Genomic DNA, 16,778 nt, shown 5'->3' on the forward strand with positions numbered 1-16,778 from the left:
TAGTGATGTTGAAGATGAATTGGTTCTTGCTACTAACATTATTGCAGATGAAGCGAATAACAAGGAGGAGGTTGACATTGTTTCTCTGGCTGCCTCGGCAAGTTATGAGAGCCTTCTTGTGCAGTGGGTGTTGACTTCCCAACTGGGACATGAGGAAGAGAAGCTCCAACGCCGTAATTTGTTCCACATGTTTCTCATCGTAAAGGATCGTCGTGTTCTCACCATTATTGATAGTGGGAGTTGCAACAACTTGGTGAGTTCAGATTTGGTCGAGAAACTTGGTTTGAACACACATGCGCACCCGCATCTGTACCACCTACAATGGTTCAACAATAGTGGTAAGACAAACGTAACTAGATCAGCACGTGTGCATTTTTCTATTGGCTCATATAATGACTGTGCTGATTTTGATGTTGTATCTATGCAAGCATGCTCTCTTTTGTTAGGTCGTCCATGGGAATTTGATGTTGATGCTTTACACCATGGTAGAACTAATAAATATACTTTTATGCATCAAAATAGGAATATTACTTTCCTTCCTTTATCTCCTGCGGATATTAGGAAACATCATAACGAGCTTGCCAAAATTGTTAAGAATGCTCATGCATTAGTTCCATCTCATGCTACACATAATGGGATTAAGTTAAAAGAGGGTGTTCATCTTGCCACCACTGCTGCTACTGCTGCCTTATGTGATAATCATGATGCACCTTGCTATACTATACTTTGTCGAGATGTTTGTGTTACCGATAATCCTATGTCTCGTAGTTTGCATCCTGCTGTGCCTTACCTTTTGCAGGAGATTGATGATGGGATGGATTTGAGGACGACTCCAATTCAAGAAGGAGAGGATGATGAGGACATCGCCATGCTGGACATGCATGAGTCATGGTCTTCCCCAAGTTACAATTCGTCACCAACTCGGTCGTTGCGTTCATTTCGGATTCAACTGACACTCCTGCATGGTTTCGCCCATATCTCCCTCATATGACATTGAAACGAGGTGTTCTTTGATGTATTAGAACGGGGACGACGACGCCGTTCTTTTGGTTCTAGTCCTAGCTCCAGAAGATTCGTGGATCATTCTGTGTGACCACGATAATGTGCTGCATCACCAGTTTTGGGCCAACTTGGCCTTGTATCGTGTAGGGCCTTAAGCCCAAGTTGTGGGCGCCCCCTTCCTAGTCGCCCCCAACCCTAGTTTTCCCTTTTGATATAAACTCAGTAGCCGCTGCCTTAGAAACTCGGGTTTTGTTTAGTTCTAGTTTTCCTTTGAGAAACTGAGATTGATTCGTTGTAACTATGGTGACAAGTCCTTTTACTGTGATCCAGGGCTCCTGTTCTTGTTCTACTCGATTGTGTCGATTAGTCCTTTCAAATTGAGATCTTGAACCCTTCTTACTTCATTCATATTTGCAATATCAGATTGCATGTTTATACTTTCTTACTTGTGTCCTTCGATTCGCATGCAGGGAAAGCCTTCTCGGCGAGGTCAATCAAGTTGTGCTTGGTGGATAACCAACAAAGCAGCAGTGTAGCGGTTGCAGGGATTCGAATCATGTCTGATTAGAAGCCCAGATCGTCAATGTCGAGTCTCCACCAATCGAATTTATCACTACCTTTTAGAAGATTGGGCCAGTGCTACATCATGGTGAGTACTCGATTTATTCTGGTAGTCGTGCGTACGTAGTCTCAATCTTGGTTTTTTTTCAAGACTCGGCGAAGGAGTGGACGTTGTTCCTCCTACGGCCCTTGTGGTGCCGAGTATCCAACCGGCGGTAGCTGAGAAGAGACGTGTTCAATTGCCCCCTCAATCATCCCGGTGAGTTTTACTTGATCTTTCCTTTTGATTGTTTTTGGACTCTAAAAAAAGATGATGATCTCGTGTTTTGATCTAGGGATGCTGAAGATACTATTCCTGTGGAGACAGGGGTGGAGGCTGGTCTCCTGACTACGCTCTCTGGTCTCTTAGTCGACTTGTCAATGGATGATGCACATGAAGTTGAAGACACAAGTCATCTTGGTGCCACTATATCCATGCTGCAAGAAGTTATCTGCAGTGGAGGGCCCAACAGTTCCTTCTAGTTCTAGAGGTATGCCGTCTTCAACAACTGCAGGTGGCACCTTGGCTTTGGTTGATGTGACTAAAGTCAGCGCATCGGGTATGTTGCTGGAGTATAAATACTTTTGAAGGGGATTTCTTTTGTATCCATTAATTACCCATGAGTTTTTGTTGTCAGGGGCTGTTGTGGGTGAAAGTCCGAAGCCTCAAATTGCTAAGAATACCAAGGGTCTGGTACTCGAGCTGCAGTCGGAATCAGAGTTTCGGAGAGCTATCCAGAGCTTTCAGGTGTGTGTGAACTATTTTCTGTGACTAATTGTGTTTTGACAAGTCTTGACGACTTGTTTTGAGTTGCTTGCAGGACCTCTATGACAGAGCCTAAAGAAATACCCGGGCCCTCCAGGAGCGCAATGACACCGTGCAGCGGGTGGCGCAACTGGAGCAAGAATCTACCCGACTTACAAAGTCCTTGAGAGTTCATGAGGAGGCTGAAAATTCTTTTGCAGTAGAGCGGAATGACCATGAAGTCGTCCAGGAGCAATTGGAGAATCGCTATAAATCTTTGAACAAGAAACATCTGGGTGAGTACTCATGATTTGTTGAGTATGTTTGACTATAGTGGTAGGTTGTGATCTGTGATGCTTGGCGCAGACCTCAAGAGAAAAGAGGCTGCTGTAAGTAGCCAACTTCTTGATTGGAGAAATGCTCATGACCGGGTAGCTGATGAGGCTGCCCATCTCAGGGCGTCACTAGCTGAGGCTCGGGCTGCTTATGAGCATGAGAGGAGTAGGAAGAATCAGAATGGAGTAATGCTCGCTATGGCAATGGTGGCATGTAGGGACCATGGTAGGACCGTAGAGAGACTTCAAGGTGAGCTCCAGGAGTTGACCAGTGCTGCGCAGTACGTAGTCAATGCCATCGCTCCACTTGAAGATGACGTTGGGCCTCACTCACTAGTCAAGAGACTATGAGCTGCCTCGGGTAAAGTTGCTGGGCTTTATAAGGCTATCTGCAAACAAGTCCTTGCGGTGGTCAAGTCATATTACCCGAGGGCAGATTTGTCGGCGATTGGTGATGGAGTTGCCCAGAACTGCACAGAGGATGCCTATGTGCAGTATCTGAGGAGGCTGAGCCGATTGCTTCAAAGATGTCCAAGTTTGTATCTTTAGAAGAGCCTTAGTTTTGTTGAACTTTGAGTTGTAATCTGCCGGGTACTCGTGGGAGTACTCAAACAATTTCTCTATGAATTTTATTTGAAGTCTGAATTGTGATCGACGATATCTTATCTTGGCTGATCTTTGTAGTCAGGAAGAACAAGCCCAAGTAATCGAGTAGTCGTAGTATCTGTTGCAGTTGTCAATTATTGGTGTTACTGTTGAAGGTACTCTAACCTTTCTTTGTACTTTGAGAGGAGTGCACGGGCGAACTATTCACTTTTGTCTATTGTGGTTGACTGCCTTCACGTGAGTGGAGTCAGAAAGGTGCCTGGCTGACCCTTGTCAGCGTTTCAGGCTGATCGTCACGAGTGAGCAGTAACTTCTGAGTAGTTGGTAGTTGCGACATTTGGCTATAAATAGGCCCCTAGGGGCTTGACCAAGGTCATGGTTCTCCGGTGTAGCAATGGATTGCTTTAGGTTGTTGTTGTTTGATAGTAGAAAGCTTTCAATGAGTGCCCCGATGCTAGAAGATTCCTCGTAGATTAGATCCACCTTCCCTCAACATACTCTTGCGCTCGTAATCAGGTGCTAATAAAAATTTGACCAACTAAAAATGCTTAATGCAGTCAATCAGTCAACCTTTCCTTGTTTAAGCCTTGCATTCATATTTTCCCCATACTTTGCTGAGTACGACATGTGCTTACCCTTGCTATAACCAACGTTGCTTAGAAGAAGAAGTTGTTATGAAGTTGTTGTGAAAATGGTGCTGAGTTCTAGGCGTACACGACCCCTAGTCGATTACCTGCGAGTTTGGAGCCTTCGTTTACAGGATTAAGCTGTATATCTCTGATAAACTCTTTTTCTTTACGTGATATTGTTGTTGTTATTCACTGATGATGTCACTATATGTATGAAACTTGATCTTAGCATACATATATGTAGAACTTGGTTTTGTTTTAAAATCGGGTATGACAATGTGCAAACTAGTGTGGCTTCCAGAGCTAACCATAAATTATCCTTTCGCTATTTTGGTCCATTCTCTGTGGTGGAAAAGATTGGAACAGTTGCATGTAAGCTGGATCTTCCCCAAAATGCTACGATCCATCCTGTATTCCATGTATCACAGCTCAAGAAGATGGTGGCTCCTAACTTGCAGGTCAGTACTGATCTGCTTGATCTTTCTATAGATCAATTTCATGTCCCTGTCAAGATTCTAGAACATCGATTGTCGAATGTTGGAGATAAACTTACATCTCAATTGTTGATTCAATGGTCATCTTGGCTGTTTTTCTATGGCAACCTGGGAGGACGAAACTGAAGTCAAGAAGCTGTTTCCTATTGCACCGGCTTGGGTCAAGCCAGTTCTCAAGAAGGGGAGGATGTCACAAGGCTGGTGACGAGGAAGCTAGCGCACGAGGCAATGTCAACTGATGATAAGAAGAGCGACGAACTGGTCCAAGAACCAGTGCGGCCCAAGAGGACGGTCCGGCCCAACTCGAAGTATCTGGGCCCCAACTAGGTGTCTCAGCTGGATGATGGTGCTGGAGAGGAGTAATATATGGGAAGGAGGAGAGAAGGGAAAGTCTGGTCGTAGAAGAAAGAACTGGCCGGCTGCGCTCGGAGAACGACGGTGAGCTTCAGCTCGATTATGCCTAAGTAAATCTTGTGAAATTCGTATTCTCATGAGTGAATCGTAACGGGTTTGTGACACTCTTTCGGGCACCAATTAGTAAAAAAAGAAACAAACTAAAAAAGACATTTCATAGTTGAAATGTATTTATGTATATAGTTTCTTTTCAACATGAAGTGGCAAGTAGCTTCCAAACAAGACTGAGATCAGAACATATAATGCGCGGTTGTAGAAATTTATGTGGACATAGCAAGTCTCATTTGGGCTGCTTCAATGTTATTATAAAATTATCCACTTTAGATGAATTATTGATGGACCTACTGTTGTGATTAGCGGTAAATCAGGAGGGTATCGGGTAACTCTACTGTGTTCTAATCATAACCGTGACAAATTACAATTCATATCATGTCGTATCCATTCAAATTTTACCTTCTTTATATTATTTTATGATTTCCTAACTGCTAACCAACTCATTCCACTAGGATATGTCCTTATTAATTTAGTTTGCTTAGAGGTTGGACCAGCTCTCGACCTGTTGAGAAAGCGATGTCAATGTTCCGTTGAATATGGATTAAGATTCAAAGCTCGCTCGAATGAGATGAATCATCACCATCTTATTTTTCAAAACCAAACGTGGTAGCACGTGGCCCAACTTAAGGTTTGGTGGGTAAAAACTATACATCACACATGTGATGATTCTGCACCTATCGCCTCAAAGAGCATGCGCGTGGGCTGCTGGAGTAAACTAGCCCAATAATCTTTTCAGCCGTGCAGTGCAACAACGGCCCACGACCATACACGTGAAGCGTGCGCCCATGTCTGCATGCATGAATCTAGGGAGGAGTGAGTCATTTAAGATTTGACACCTTGACGTGAGAGTAACTATTACAAGGTTTTTTATCTCTTCTCTCTTCTTTTGATGCATGCGTTGCTAATGATTTTGCTGCGTGCTATGCATGCACGTATGTCAAAGCCTAACACGTCACTTCTCTTTATTTTCTCCTTCTCCTGTTTCTTTTGTTTTTATTTCCCACGTTGTTTCTTTTGTTTTTTTCTTTCTTTCGTGTGTTTATCCGATTCCTTTTTTTCTTTCTGATACTTTTCCTTCTTGTCTTCCGTTTCTTTTTTCTTCCATGTTTTTGTTTCTTTTTTATCTTCTGTTCATTTCCTTCTTTGTCTTCCTTTTTCCCTTCTCACGCCAATGCGATATTTTTCTTTTTGGTTTGTTTTTATTCCTTATTTTTAGGTAGGTTATTTTGTATCCAAATTAACCCTGTGAGTTCCTACAAGGTGCTTTAGATATATTTCTTATTCTTTCTATAATAACTTGTAGGCCATTTATAAATATTTGTGTTTGCCTATCTGATATGAATTGTTCAACCATGTAGATTCGTTATTGTTATATGTCCATAATGCATTTGTTTCTAGTGTATAATTTTTTATTCGTTGAGTTTACATAATGTTCTATGTGCATAAATACTTGTTCTGTGTGTTCCAATAATTTGTTCATGGTATATTGATCTTTTGTTCCATTAGTTCATATAATTTGATAATTTATTCGATACTATTTTGTTCCACGAGTTTGTATAATTTATTCAATGTGTATAGTTATTTTGTTCCATGGGTTCATATAATTTGTTTGGCAATATGTATTTATTTGTCCGTGATATTGAGTTGCTATTGTTTGTACTGTACAACAAATTATGTGTGCTTTCAACTATTTATGTTCTGAGTGTATTATTATTTTATTCATCATGTTTAAATTTATTCGCAGAAAATAATCACGAGGAGCCGACATTAATTATTCATATTAAAAAAAATTAAATATTCTTCGAAACATAATCAAGTGGGGTCTTATTTTGAAGGTATTATTGTAAGCAATCCATTGGTGTAATCAAAATTTAATTTGGATATATGATTTAAGATCTATAGATTTTTTTTCAAAATTTCTTTGCATGTGGATGGTATCATCAATTTCGTCCTGTATTGCATACATGCACTTAGGGATGAAAACAATCGGGTGGTTATACATTATGATTCCGTTTTCTACATTATGATTTCGTTTTCGACCGTTCCATTTTTAGCAAAATATAAAAGTTGTCAGATTCAACTAATTTTAATATCATTCTTCATCATTTTTGTAGTAGTTTATTTTCATAAATGTGGAAAAATCCTGACCGTCCCGCGTTTTCTACATTATAATTTATTTTTGATCGTTTTCATGCCTACATGCACTGATTACCTTACTTTTCCACGTAAAAGCTAGCAATATTCATAAAGAATTGCAAAATAGTCCGACATGCATGCATGCGCTACGACCAATAGTAGTCAGCCCGTCCGTGCACCGCTTCGGCGTTTGGATGGACGCGGGTTCTACACAGAAGGTGACAGCGGCGGAAGTGTCGCCTTCGGCGACACCTAGACGCGCCTTAAATACCACCTCATATTACTGTCTCTCTCTCTCCTCGCGTTCCAGCTTCCCTCCTTTTCAACCCATATTGGCACGTGGCATGAAGCTATGCGTTTGGTCTTCAACCTCCGTCCTTTGAGTACTTGAACAAGGGAAGAACAAATAGAACCACAACTCAAGAACACGACTAAATTAAAAGGGAAATTTCAATCGTACACCTCAATTCAGCACCGCCAAAGAGACAACAAATTCTATTGCTATGACTATTCTTAGTTAGGATCTACGAGTTCACGTTTTGGAATACTGAAAATCTAAATTATCAGAATTCGTATAAAAAAACGCTAACTTGGATATCCGTATTCATATTTAACTTTAATATGGATGTCAAATGAGTATTCATATTTAACTTTAATATGGATGTCAAATGAATATATCCGGATCTGATTTTCATTATTTTTCTCTATCCGGTTCCAGATTCATATTAGAGAAAAATGTGAAATATCCGGCATTATTTGTAAGAATAAATTACCTAATGAAACCATCTAAAACTTGTTTCTATGACTTACTAATGATAAATGATGTTAATTATAATATTACTAATAAAGTAATGATGTACATGACTTAAACTATTAAAAATATCTAAATGACAAATAACTAATTATGTCAATCTAATATTACTAGTGATATACAATGATAAAATTTAATTAATATGGCTAATCATATTAATTTTTAATACATTATTTTACTTGTTTAATGAATAAATTATATTTATATTGTTTATGTATTTATTCTCTTATTAAATATTAATATATTTATGGTAATATTTATTTATATTTATTTTTTTATGTAATTATTGAAATGTTTTATTAATAAATATGTTATTTTGATAAGCTATATATTATGCACTATTCTCATAATTTACCCCTACTGGTATCATGATTTCGATATATTATAAGATTATGAATAAATTAAATTGATACTTGCTATCATGCTACGTTCTCAACTAGTAGCCGATTGTGTGAACTGAGTGTAGCTCAGATGGTAAGGTTTCTTGTGGTGGAACATGTCACCTGGGTTGAGTCCTTGACTCAGCACGGGTGCTCACATTTTACTGGATTTTTTTCCAGATTGGTTAAGCTCTATTATTTTAGTAGTAGGCAACATACTCGTCGACAACGAGGCTCGAGTAGTGACTTCATCAATCTCGAGTATTTGCCGGCTTAGTTTCTCGGAGGTGCTCATATGGGTAGGGTTGCGTGCGTGTATTTGTAGGAGCAAGTGTGCGTGCACATATGTGAGGGTCTGTGTCTGTACGTGATTCATTAAAATAAAGTAGGTATCCGATTGCGAATCCAAATTCTCATATCAGTAATATTCATATTCGTATCCAAATTCGAATTAAATATGGTAAATAGTTCTATCCGGATTTGATGTGAATCTATTTTTAGGAATAGCCCTTTACAATGCTGGACCAAGCCTAAATAGCAAATGGCTCGGTCCGAAAAGTAACGAGAGATTAACAGTAAATTAAACACTGTTTAACGTCTGGCAACTGAGTTTTAGCGCTAAGCAACGCATGGTCGTCGGATGCTTGATGGACGGCTTGACATGAAGTCGAGCACCCGCCTCCAAGACTGCCGACTTCCTCAGTTCACGACTCTGCTTCTGATGAGTACAGTACCGACGAACTGAAGAATTCAAGGTGGTCATTGCTACTTGCCTGACAGATCCGCCCATGAAGGCGCCAATGCACTTAGGCACTACGACCTCGCCGCCCTCCTCCGCGGCTGCGGCCGCCACCACCCACAAGGCCACAATCCGTTCACGGCGCGGCCATCAAGGTCGGGTGCATCGCCTTCACGGCTTCACCTTCCTCCGCAACAGTCTCCTCGTCGGCTACCTGCGACACCCCTTCCCCGCTGACGCCCGCACGCTGTTCGACGAAATGCTGCGCCGCAACCCCGTGTCCTGGTCCGCCCTCATCTCCGGCTCCGCTCGCCTCGGCGCCCTCGCGGAGGCCCTCGCGCTGTTCGCCGGCATGCTTCGCAGCACGGAGCGCGGAAGCTGGGATCACCCGGACTCGTTCACGCTGGGGGCTCTGTCCACTGGGTGCGCCCGCGCCAGAGGCAATGTGGCGGGCGCGCAGGTGCACGCTTGCGCTGCCAAGTTTGGCGTCGACGAGGAGGATGAGAGCGTCGCGGCGGTGGCGGCGAAGGCGGACATGTATGCTAAGTGCAGGTGGGTGGACCCATTGTGGTGGGCTTTCACACTAGCACTGCGGCATACGGTTGTGTGCTGGATGTGGACGAGCATGATTGCCTGCCTGGTCAACCACGGCTCGTCAGGGAACCATGGCACAGCAATTGCGCTGTTCAAGAAAAAATGCTGGAATTGAAGGTTTGGCCTACCAATGCGATGTTTTCTTGCATCCTGAAGGTGTTGATGGGCAAAGTTGCTACCTGTTGGAATGCAAGTTCATGGCTGCTTGCTGAAGATAGGGACTGAGGTAGACACTACTTTTGGGAGTGCCTTGATGACAGTGCATGGAAGATGTGCTGGGGTTGTTGGCTTTGCCGTATAAGGCATGCATTTTCGAAGAAATCCCTGCTTTGAGCTTATGCACGGTCTGGATACGATATGGAGACCGTTGGTTACTAGAGGGAATTTAGTCACCATAGTTGCAGTGAAGCATAGTGGACTCGATCACAAGAAATCAACAAACTGAACAAAGATATCCATTAGTACAAGTAAAGCATGTTGTCAATGTCTTGCATCCTATAGAACTGACCTGATATGGTCCTGGTGCAAATCTTTCTATGGCACAGGACAGGTTGTAAATATTCAGTGTATGTTTGAAGGTGCGATATTCTATGATGCTGCCAATACTGTAAACTTTATCCATGGTGCTACAATTTTGGAAAATATGGTGATGCTTTCTTCTTTCTTGTCAGCTGAAGTTTTCGATGACGTTGAAACAGAGATGCATACTCTTACACAAAACAAAGAACGCTGTTTTGAGGCTTCAAAGGCTTCTTTTATCTACAATGGGAGGTTAGTATGAGCACAGTCCACCTGTTTTTGATTTATTTCTGGTTTCTAAATTAATCATTATTATCTATGCTCTTGGAACAGATATGTGTGTATATTCTTGTACTTATCAAATGTCATGATGGAAGTTCATTTACCAGGATTTTGAAGGCTCTTACAATCCCCAACTTCAAGTTGTGTAAGTTCATTATCGAGATCACAATAGCTCAGTCATATTTACTTCTATTCTAACCTGTATGTGGCTGATAAAGAAATTACACATTTTGCAAGTTGGAAAACGATTCGAAACCTCTTTACAGGTATTTATTCATGATTGAAGTTCCATTAAATGGATATTGTTACATTTCCGAAGCAAAGGGAAATACAAAGTGGTTGAGATGCTAAAAAATTAAAATACAACTGTAGAGCTGAGCTGCTGCTTCTATTGTTCTGATTTACTAACAATTGTCAATTTCATATGATATCAATACCAATTCTTGCTTGGAAACTTTTAGGAACTCCTGCGTTCTATGTAAACTATTTGTTGGTAGAATACAACTTCTCCATACTGGTCATGTGGGAGCCCTTCATTCCTCACACCAAAGTTAAATCTTATCATGGTAATAGTGCACGCTTTCTAGCATTAGTTGGTGTTACACCTGAACTGTTTGTATTCTGAACCCCTACAACGATGCCCTATTTTGTTAGTTGTCTTCCACCTCATGAAAAGGAAGTGGAACGACCTTCACAGCTCTGAACTTCCCAGCATTGTTTAGGTGCTCATTCTCCAACCTGACATAAAAGTTTTTAGTTCTTTTAGTTTGAATTTTTTATATATCATATTGAAAAGTTCTCATGTATAGGTTGATTTGCTAAAAGAATTTACCTGTAGAAGTTCCAGTGACCTCGTCGAATCACCTCAAGTGCTGCTAAAAAGAACAGGGTTACTCTAGAATCCAGGCTTCCAATGTTAGGGTGGATGACAGTCTGAAGCCAAGCAAGCCTCAAGACAAGGTTCAAACCCTGTACAATATTTGATTCTCTGTAAGTGAAATGTTTATCTTTACTTTGAAAGTCTTGATGCAAATCTTAATTATTTGAGAACATACCATGGATAAGAAATAAATGTATTTTTGTTTAAGTATCAAATCATTACGAAGCCAAGTGTTCTTGGAATTGAACTGCAGAAGACCCCAATCCTTGACAAAGTCCCAGTACAGTTGGTAGATAGTTGCAATACTTGATACAATGATAACAAGTGACAGCCATCCAGCACCATTATTATTCTCATATGCCACTTTTGTTCCTGCAGCAAGCATTGCTGACACATACTTCCCAAGGTTGACAATGTGGTTTATATCCCCTTCATCGAACCATCTCCTTGCACACTGTAGGACAACAGCAAAGAAGGGTACTATCGCATGTTAAGTCATGTTCAATCCTGGTCACAAAGAAACTTGTTTTTGGAAATTAATATAGTTTGACACTTTGACTGTTGATGTTTCTAAATATTTATAGAAGATCTGTCCCCAAAAGTACTTTCATAAGATTATATTTTTATGATTGGTAAATATGAGAATCATATGTATAGAAGATGTGTCCCCTAAAGTACTTTGATCATATTATATTTTATTGAGTTTCATAAATTACATTACAAATAAATTCTATGTCCAAATATACATTTTGGAGAGCATGTCGATGTCCAAATCACCATATGACAATTTTTTAAGGGAGTATATACCTGCATGGCTCTCCAGTAGTAAGGCAGGAAGGATACTGCATAAGCCAGGTCTCTAAAATGTTTAACTCTTGTGCAGTATCCATAGTCTTGTGTCATGTAGCTGCCTGTTATGTAGTAACATGCCAAATACTCCAGGGTCCTGAGCACTGGTACCTGTTTGTCAGCAGTCATTGCATGCTTATTAGTAATTTTGATACTGATATAATCTTTGTGCTTGAGTAGATATATCTTAGTATGCGTAAGTGAACTTGAAAAATCTTTAGCATTTTGTTAATTTGTTACCTGGCTGCAGAGCTGATCAGCCATGAAGAAATCAACCATGACAACCTGCATATATTATTTTTTTACAAGCTTGTTCTGATATAAAATTTAATTGGATGACATCTTAAATAGTTGCCCTTAAGAAACTTACCTTGTAAAAGGGGGTCAGAATGATGTTTCTAATAACTCTAAGGAATTGATAACGACTTGATCGGTAGATGATGTTGAAAGGGCAGACTAATATTGACAAGAACACCTGAATAGAGAAGCATAGCATCAGCCTTGTAATGGCATAAAAATTTTGGAATGTAAACACAAACACATTTGTTAAGTTCAATAACAATGATGGCATACCAAAAGTAGGGACCCTGGTATTGCTTGGACTGCACTTGATGAATTTCCTTTAACAATGATTGTCAGGTGCGCAAACATTACACCAACAACAATTGTCATGGAGCTTGTGCATATCAAGAAAACGTCGCGGTATTTGAGCTCTTTAGTAGGCGCGAATTCAAATATGAATGTGTAGTTTATGCGTGTCTTTCTCCACATGAAAATGTTGCATCCATAGAGGAAGAGATGCAGAAAGAAGAGGCTGAACATGCTGCAGTTTGAGATAACATGGTGTCAGCAATTGAATGTCCAAACTGTAGCAGTTTTTCTTTTTAAGAACTGCATAGCAGCAACTGAAATGGCATTTTTGGTACTCACCTAAGGACAGGATAAGATGTTGACATGTACACCTTGTTCGACTGCTGAGTGTACATTCCAGTAACACGTGCCATGATACAGTAACCGATGAATAGTGCTAAGAAGCCACCAGTGAATAACCCTGGAAGTTTGATAGGTCTGTTTAAAATTTGGAAATCGATGATGATTAAGGAATGGTAACCTTATTACGCAGTATTACCAATGAAAAACGTGGTAGAGTGTGATTCTTCCCTCTGATTTGGCTTCAGATACATCTTTGCTTTCCTTTTGTCACCTTCAGTGAAATGTCTCACAAACAGCTCCTCGACATCATCCATTAGCCTGACCGCCTGTTAAAACAAAAATTTCAGTCAGGAACTTTGGAGCTTAGATAGAATGCGTTTATTGAAAGCTTCTCAGAATTGCTTTGCCGTTGCAGAATACCTTGTCAGAGCTATTGAAGTAGGAGCTCTCCACTACTTTGAGGTAAATCTGACGCACTTCCTTGTCTGTAACCTGAAACATGAAAAATATACCTTCTTTTGTCAGAAGTGCTTATATGTGATAAATTTCAGGATATGGCATCAGTGAGCAAGAGATATGAACTGAAACCTTGTCGAATTTCTTCAGGATCTTCACAAAGGCCATCATGTTCAAGCTCCTTCAACAAGTGCGCCATCCTTGTCAGTATCCACATAACAGAATTTGAAGTACAAGCCATATAGCAAAATCAGCTATGCGTACCGGTAAGTTCTAAGGTATCCCAGTCCCTTGTATAGCTCAATCAGAGCACCTCTGATCATCTTCTCTGCCTGGCGCAACTTCCTCTTGTTGATGCTCAACTTCTCATTGGCATCACTACCATGTGTTCCAGTCTTCTTTGATTGGCTGAGCATATCCTCAAACAGCAGTTCGCGTATGGCAGTGACGGTCCTTGATGGCGTCGTGACTGGGATGTTGATCCTCACGTTCCTGCCCTGGCAGGTGACCACCCTCCCTGAGAGTGTCCTCAGCTTGCGGGCAGCTTCTTCGTTTGTCCTCCCAAGTCTCCCTGATTCACCAAGTTCTTCATCTGTGCTTTTAGCAGTTACATCTTTGGTAAGTTTTTCTTGGTCATCTTCTTCTTGCTCTGCAATGACCCTTGGAGATTGGTCTCCTGTAATTTTTTAAGATGCCATGTCAGGATTAGTGTATTGCATGAATGTTACTAATGATGCCCAACCTGATCTACATCACTTTTGCGATAATTATTTATTTCCCATTGCAAATTGCCTTAATATGAGATATCCCATCACAAAAGGCCTAATCCGAGATATGCCATTGCCTCTACAAAACCTTACCTTTTTGCCATTACTGATGGCCTGAAAAGGAAAGGTTTGCAAAAGTGTGCATCATTAGTAAATTTGCATATCTCAGATTAAGGCAATATGCCTTGTTCAGCTGGAAGGACCTTCTTCCAGATGGCATATCTCGAATTAAGGCAATTTGCAGTGGCATTACCAAAAAAGACTAACGCAGAGCTCATTTTGGTAGTGCAGTCCATCAAGGCAAAGCAGCAGGACTGACCATGTACGCCCAGATACCCACCATTTTATTGTCATTTGTAATATTCTTTCCTATTTAGTGAAGCCAAAGGTAACATTCTTTCATCAGCTGGCTTAATGGGCATATATTGGTTGAGCAACATGCAACTATTCTCACCAAGCTGGATGGAGCAAGAAATGGAGAGATCATCCATGTCGGCACTCCCTTTCGAGGACCCGCCATGCCGCCGTGCCTGCTGCTGCTGGGTGATGGCGGCCTTGAGCTCGACGAGGATCTGCAGCTGCCGCCGGAGCGACTCGCCGCGCTCCATGAACTCCCCCTCCTTCCTCTCATAGAACCTGTTCACCTTGTTCAACTGCTGGTCCAGCCTGTGGAAAAAGGCCTTGGCCGCCTCTGCATCCGCAAAACCGGCGCCATCTGCAACCCCTGTCTCGTACACCTCCCCGGCGATTGCACCGTCGACGCTCCCATCAATCACCAGCTTCCTGTGCACCTGCATTGCACGTGGAGCATGTTAGTTGCCTTAGGCTACCTTACACTTGCTTTTGTGGTGCTATGCTCTGTAGAGATTCTGCAGACATGGTTCTGTGGAAAGATACTCTCGAGTAGCTAGTGTATAAAACAATAGCAAATTAGCCAAGTTGGTACACAAATAAAGCTAGTGCATGCCTGAATGGCGGCAGGCTCCCTGTGGTGTCCATGGGGTTGGAGGAACGGCAACCTCATCACCCAGTGAGCCGTGGTCGGTGGTGTCTGGCGCAACCATGGTGATGCCACTGCTGCTGGCACCACGACATCATCCCCAGCCATGGCCTGCAGCTTCTTGACGTCCTTCTTGAGCTGCCAGTAGTCCACAAAGGCCTCCTTCCATTCCGGCACGAGCTGGGCCTCGAACTGCTTGGAGAACTTCACCATTAGCGCCCCTGCTTCTTCCTCACCCTGCTTCCCTGCTGGATACCTGAGGGAGTAGCAGTGCAGCTCTCTGCAATGGTGAGTGGGTGGTGTCCCAAGGGAGGCCATGGTTTGGGGTGTACTTATATGTGCATGGGAGTGTTCTGTGGTCTTCATTGGAGGCAATTTAGAATTGGAATAGGAATATAAGGTGAGAGGTTTAGAGGCTAGCACATTCCAAAGTATCTGTGAACAAGATGGAGAACAGCTGCTGTGAATCGTGATCACTGGTTGGGCATCAGGACATGTAAGTTGCTGTGTTGGATTCTAGTGGACAGAGGAGAGGGGAAGTGGGAGGGAGGAGTAGGTGTTTTTATAGGATGGATTGACGCGTACTGCAATTGCCTGATGCTATCAGCTGCCTCTACTTCTAACTTGCTGGAAAGTATGGTGGATGATGGCTGCCATGTAACTGAATGCAGAGAGATGGGGGTAAATGGCAAAAATGGGTGTCCATGCTGTATGGCCGACAAGGTTGCATTTTAGATCGTCAGTGGTTTTCGACGAGTAAAACGTGGTGATTCTTCAAACGACCCTTTCTCAGACATGCCCGTCCGTTTTACTGCTTCAGAACCATTGCGTAGGTATATGCTCTGATGCGCTTGAACTAAATGCTCCAGTACCACAAAAGAAAATATGTGGGTATCACATACAGAAGCACCAATTTAAAAGATTCACTAATACAGTACCACAGCTTAGTGTGATAATTGAAATATAGAAAAATTTTGCAATATGGATGCTTAATTGCTTGTTACTTGAAGGTAGTTTTCTCAAAGATACACTCCGGATACTTTTTGAGCCGCTCAAATGTATCTACTTGTATCTGAATCTTAAAAAGGAAAACATACAAGCATCCTTTTTAGTGTAGCCTTACCCATCTCTTTTGCATTACCTCATTTATGGATTGACAATGACTAGTTCCTTTTGGATTTTGCAACTAGCTCCTATCAAATGACACTATGACAGGGCTGTAAAACTAAATTCTGCATCAGCTGCTATATTATTTGTAGTTTCTTCTCCATTTTGAACACATTCTCACCTGGATATATTTACATTTCTCTACTTAGACTATTTTTTTCAGACGTTGATTATAATTATACATTCTAGAAGGCAATTCTAATCAATAGAAATACAATTCAATGTATTTCCTTTTTTTGTTTTTCTTTAGATTAGTGAATCTTTTTTGAAGGTTAAAAGGGGTGGAGTAAATATGTTTTTATTTTCATCGAAACTTCTTCTTCTTTTGTTGCTGCTGCTGCTTGTAGAAAAGGAAGAAAATAAATCAATCAAATTACGAGAAGCTT

At 41.4% G+C, this 16,778-nt stretch overlaps 2 protein-coding genes and 2 long non-coding RNA genes across 4 annotated transcripts; 3 read left to right on the forward strand and 1 right to left on the reverse strand.

Annotated features, from left to right (window-relative positions):
* Positions 1-8,956: 8,956 nt before the first annotated feature.
* LOC111257042 (pentatricopeptide repeat-containing protein At3g62890-like) lies at positions 8,957-10,524 on the forward strand. The gene is made up of 3 exons (XM_022826052.1): positions 8,957-10,117; positions 10,211-10,310; positions 10,392-10,524. Exon 1 carries the CDS (start codon positions 8,995-8,997, stop codon positions 9,652-9,654), a length of 660 nt encoding a protein of 219 aa, XP_022681787.1. The 5' UTR covers positions 8,957-8,994; the 3' UTR covers positions 9,655-10,117; positions 10,211-10,310; positions 10,392-10,524.
* Positions 10,525-10,586: 62 nt separating this feature from the next.
* Positions 10,587-15,760, reverse strand: LOC101764327 (phosphate transporter PHO1-3). The gene is made up of 14 exons (XM_004965319.2): positions 15,193-15,760; positions 14,680-15,016; positions 13,723-14,134; positions 13,591-13,639; positions 13,423-13,494; positions 13,199-13,328; positions 13,000-13,120; positions 12,643-12,892; positions 12,440-12,544; positions 12,310-12,354; positions 12,028-12,180; positions 11,396-11,674; positions 11,173-11,309; positions 10,587-11,078 (listed from the first exon to the last, which is right to left on the reverse strand). The coding sequence occupies exons 1-14, from the start codon at positions 15,589-15,591 to the stop codon at positions 10,991-10,993; spliced, it is 2,577 nt and encodes an 858-aa protein (XP_004965376.1). The 5' UTR covers positions 15,592-15,760; the 3' UTR covers positions 10,587-10,990.
* LOC111257043 lies at positions 11,195-13,718 on the forward strand. The gene is made up of 4 exons (XR_002677469.1): positions 11,195-11,330; positions 11,599-11,697; positions 13,418-13,464; positions 13,554-13,718. It is a non-coding gene; the product is annotated as an uncharacterized LOC111257043 (long non-coding RNA).
* Positions 13,942-14,768, forward strand: LOC111257044. Its single transcript, XR_002677470.1, has 3 exons — positions 13,942-14,076; positions 14,517-14,547; positions 14,632-14,768. It is a non-coding gene; the product is annotated as an uncharacterized LOC111257044 (long non-coding RNA).
* Positions 15,761-16,778: the final 1,018 nt, after the last annotated feature.

The sequence above is a fragment of the Setaria italica genome, chromosome IV, assembly GCF_000263155.2.
Source record: "Setaria italica strain Yugu1 chromosome IV, Setaria_italica_v2.0, whole genome shotgun sequence".
NCBI classification, from domain to species: domain Eukaryota; kingdom Viridiplantae; phylum Streptophyta; class Magnoliopsida; order Poales; family Poaceae; genus Setaria; species Setaria italica.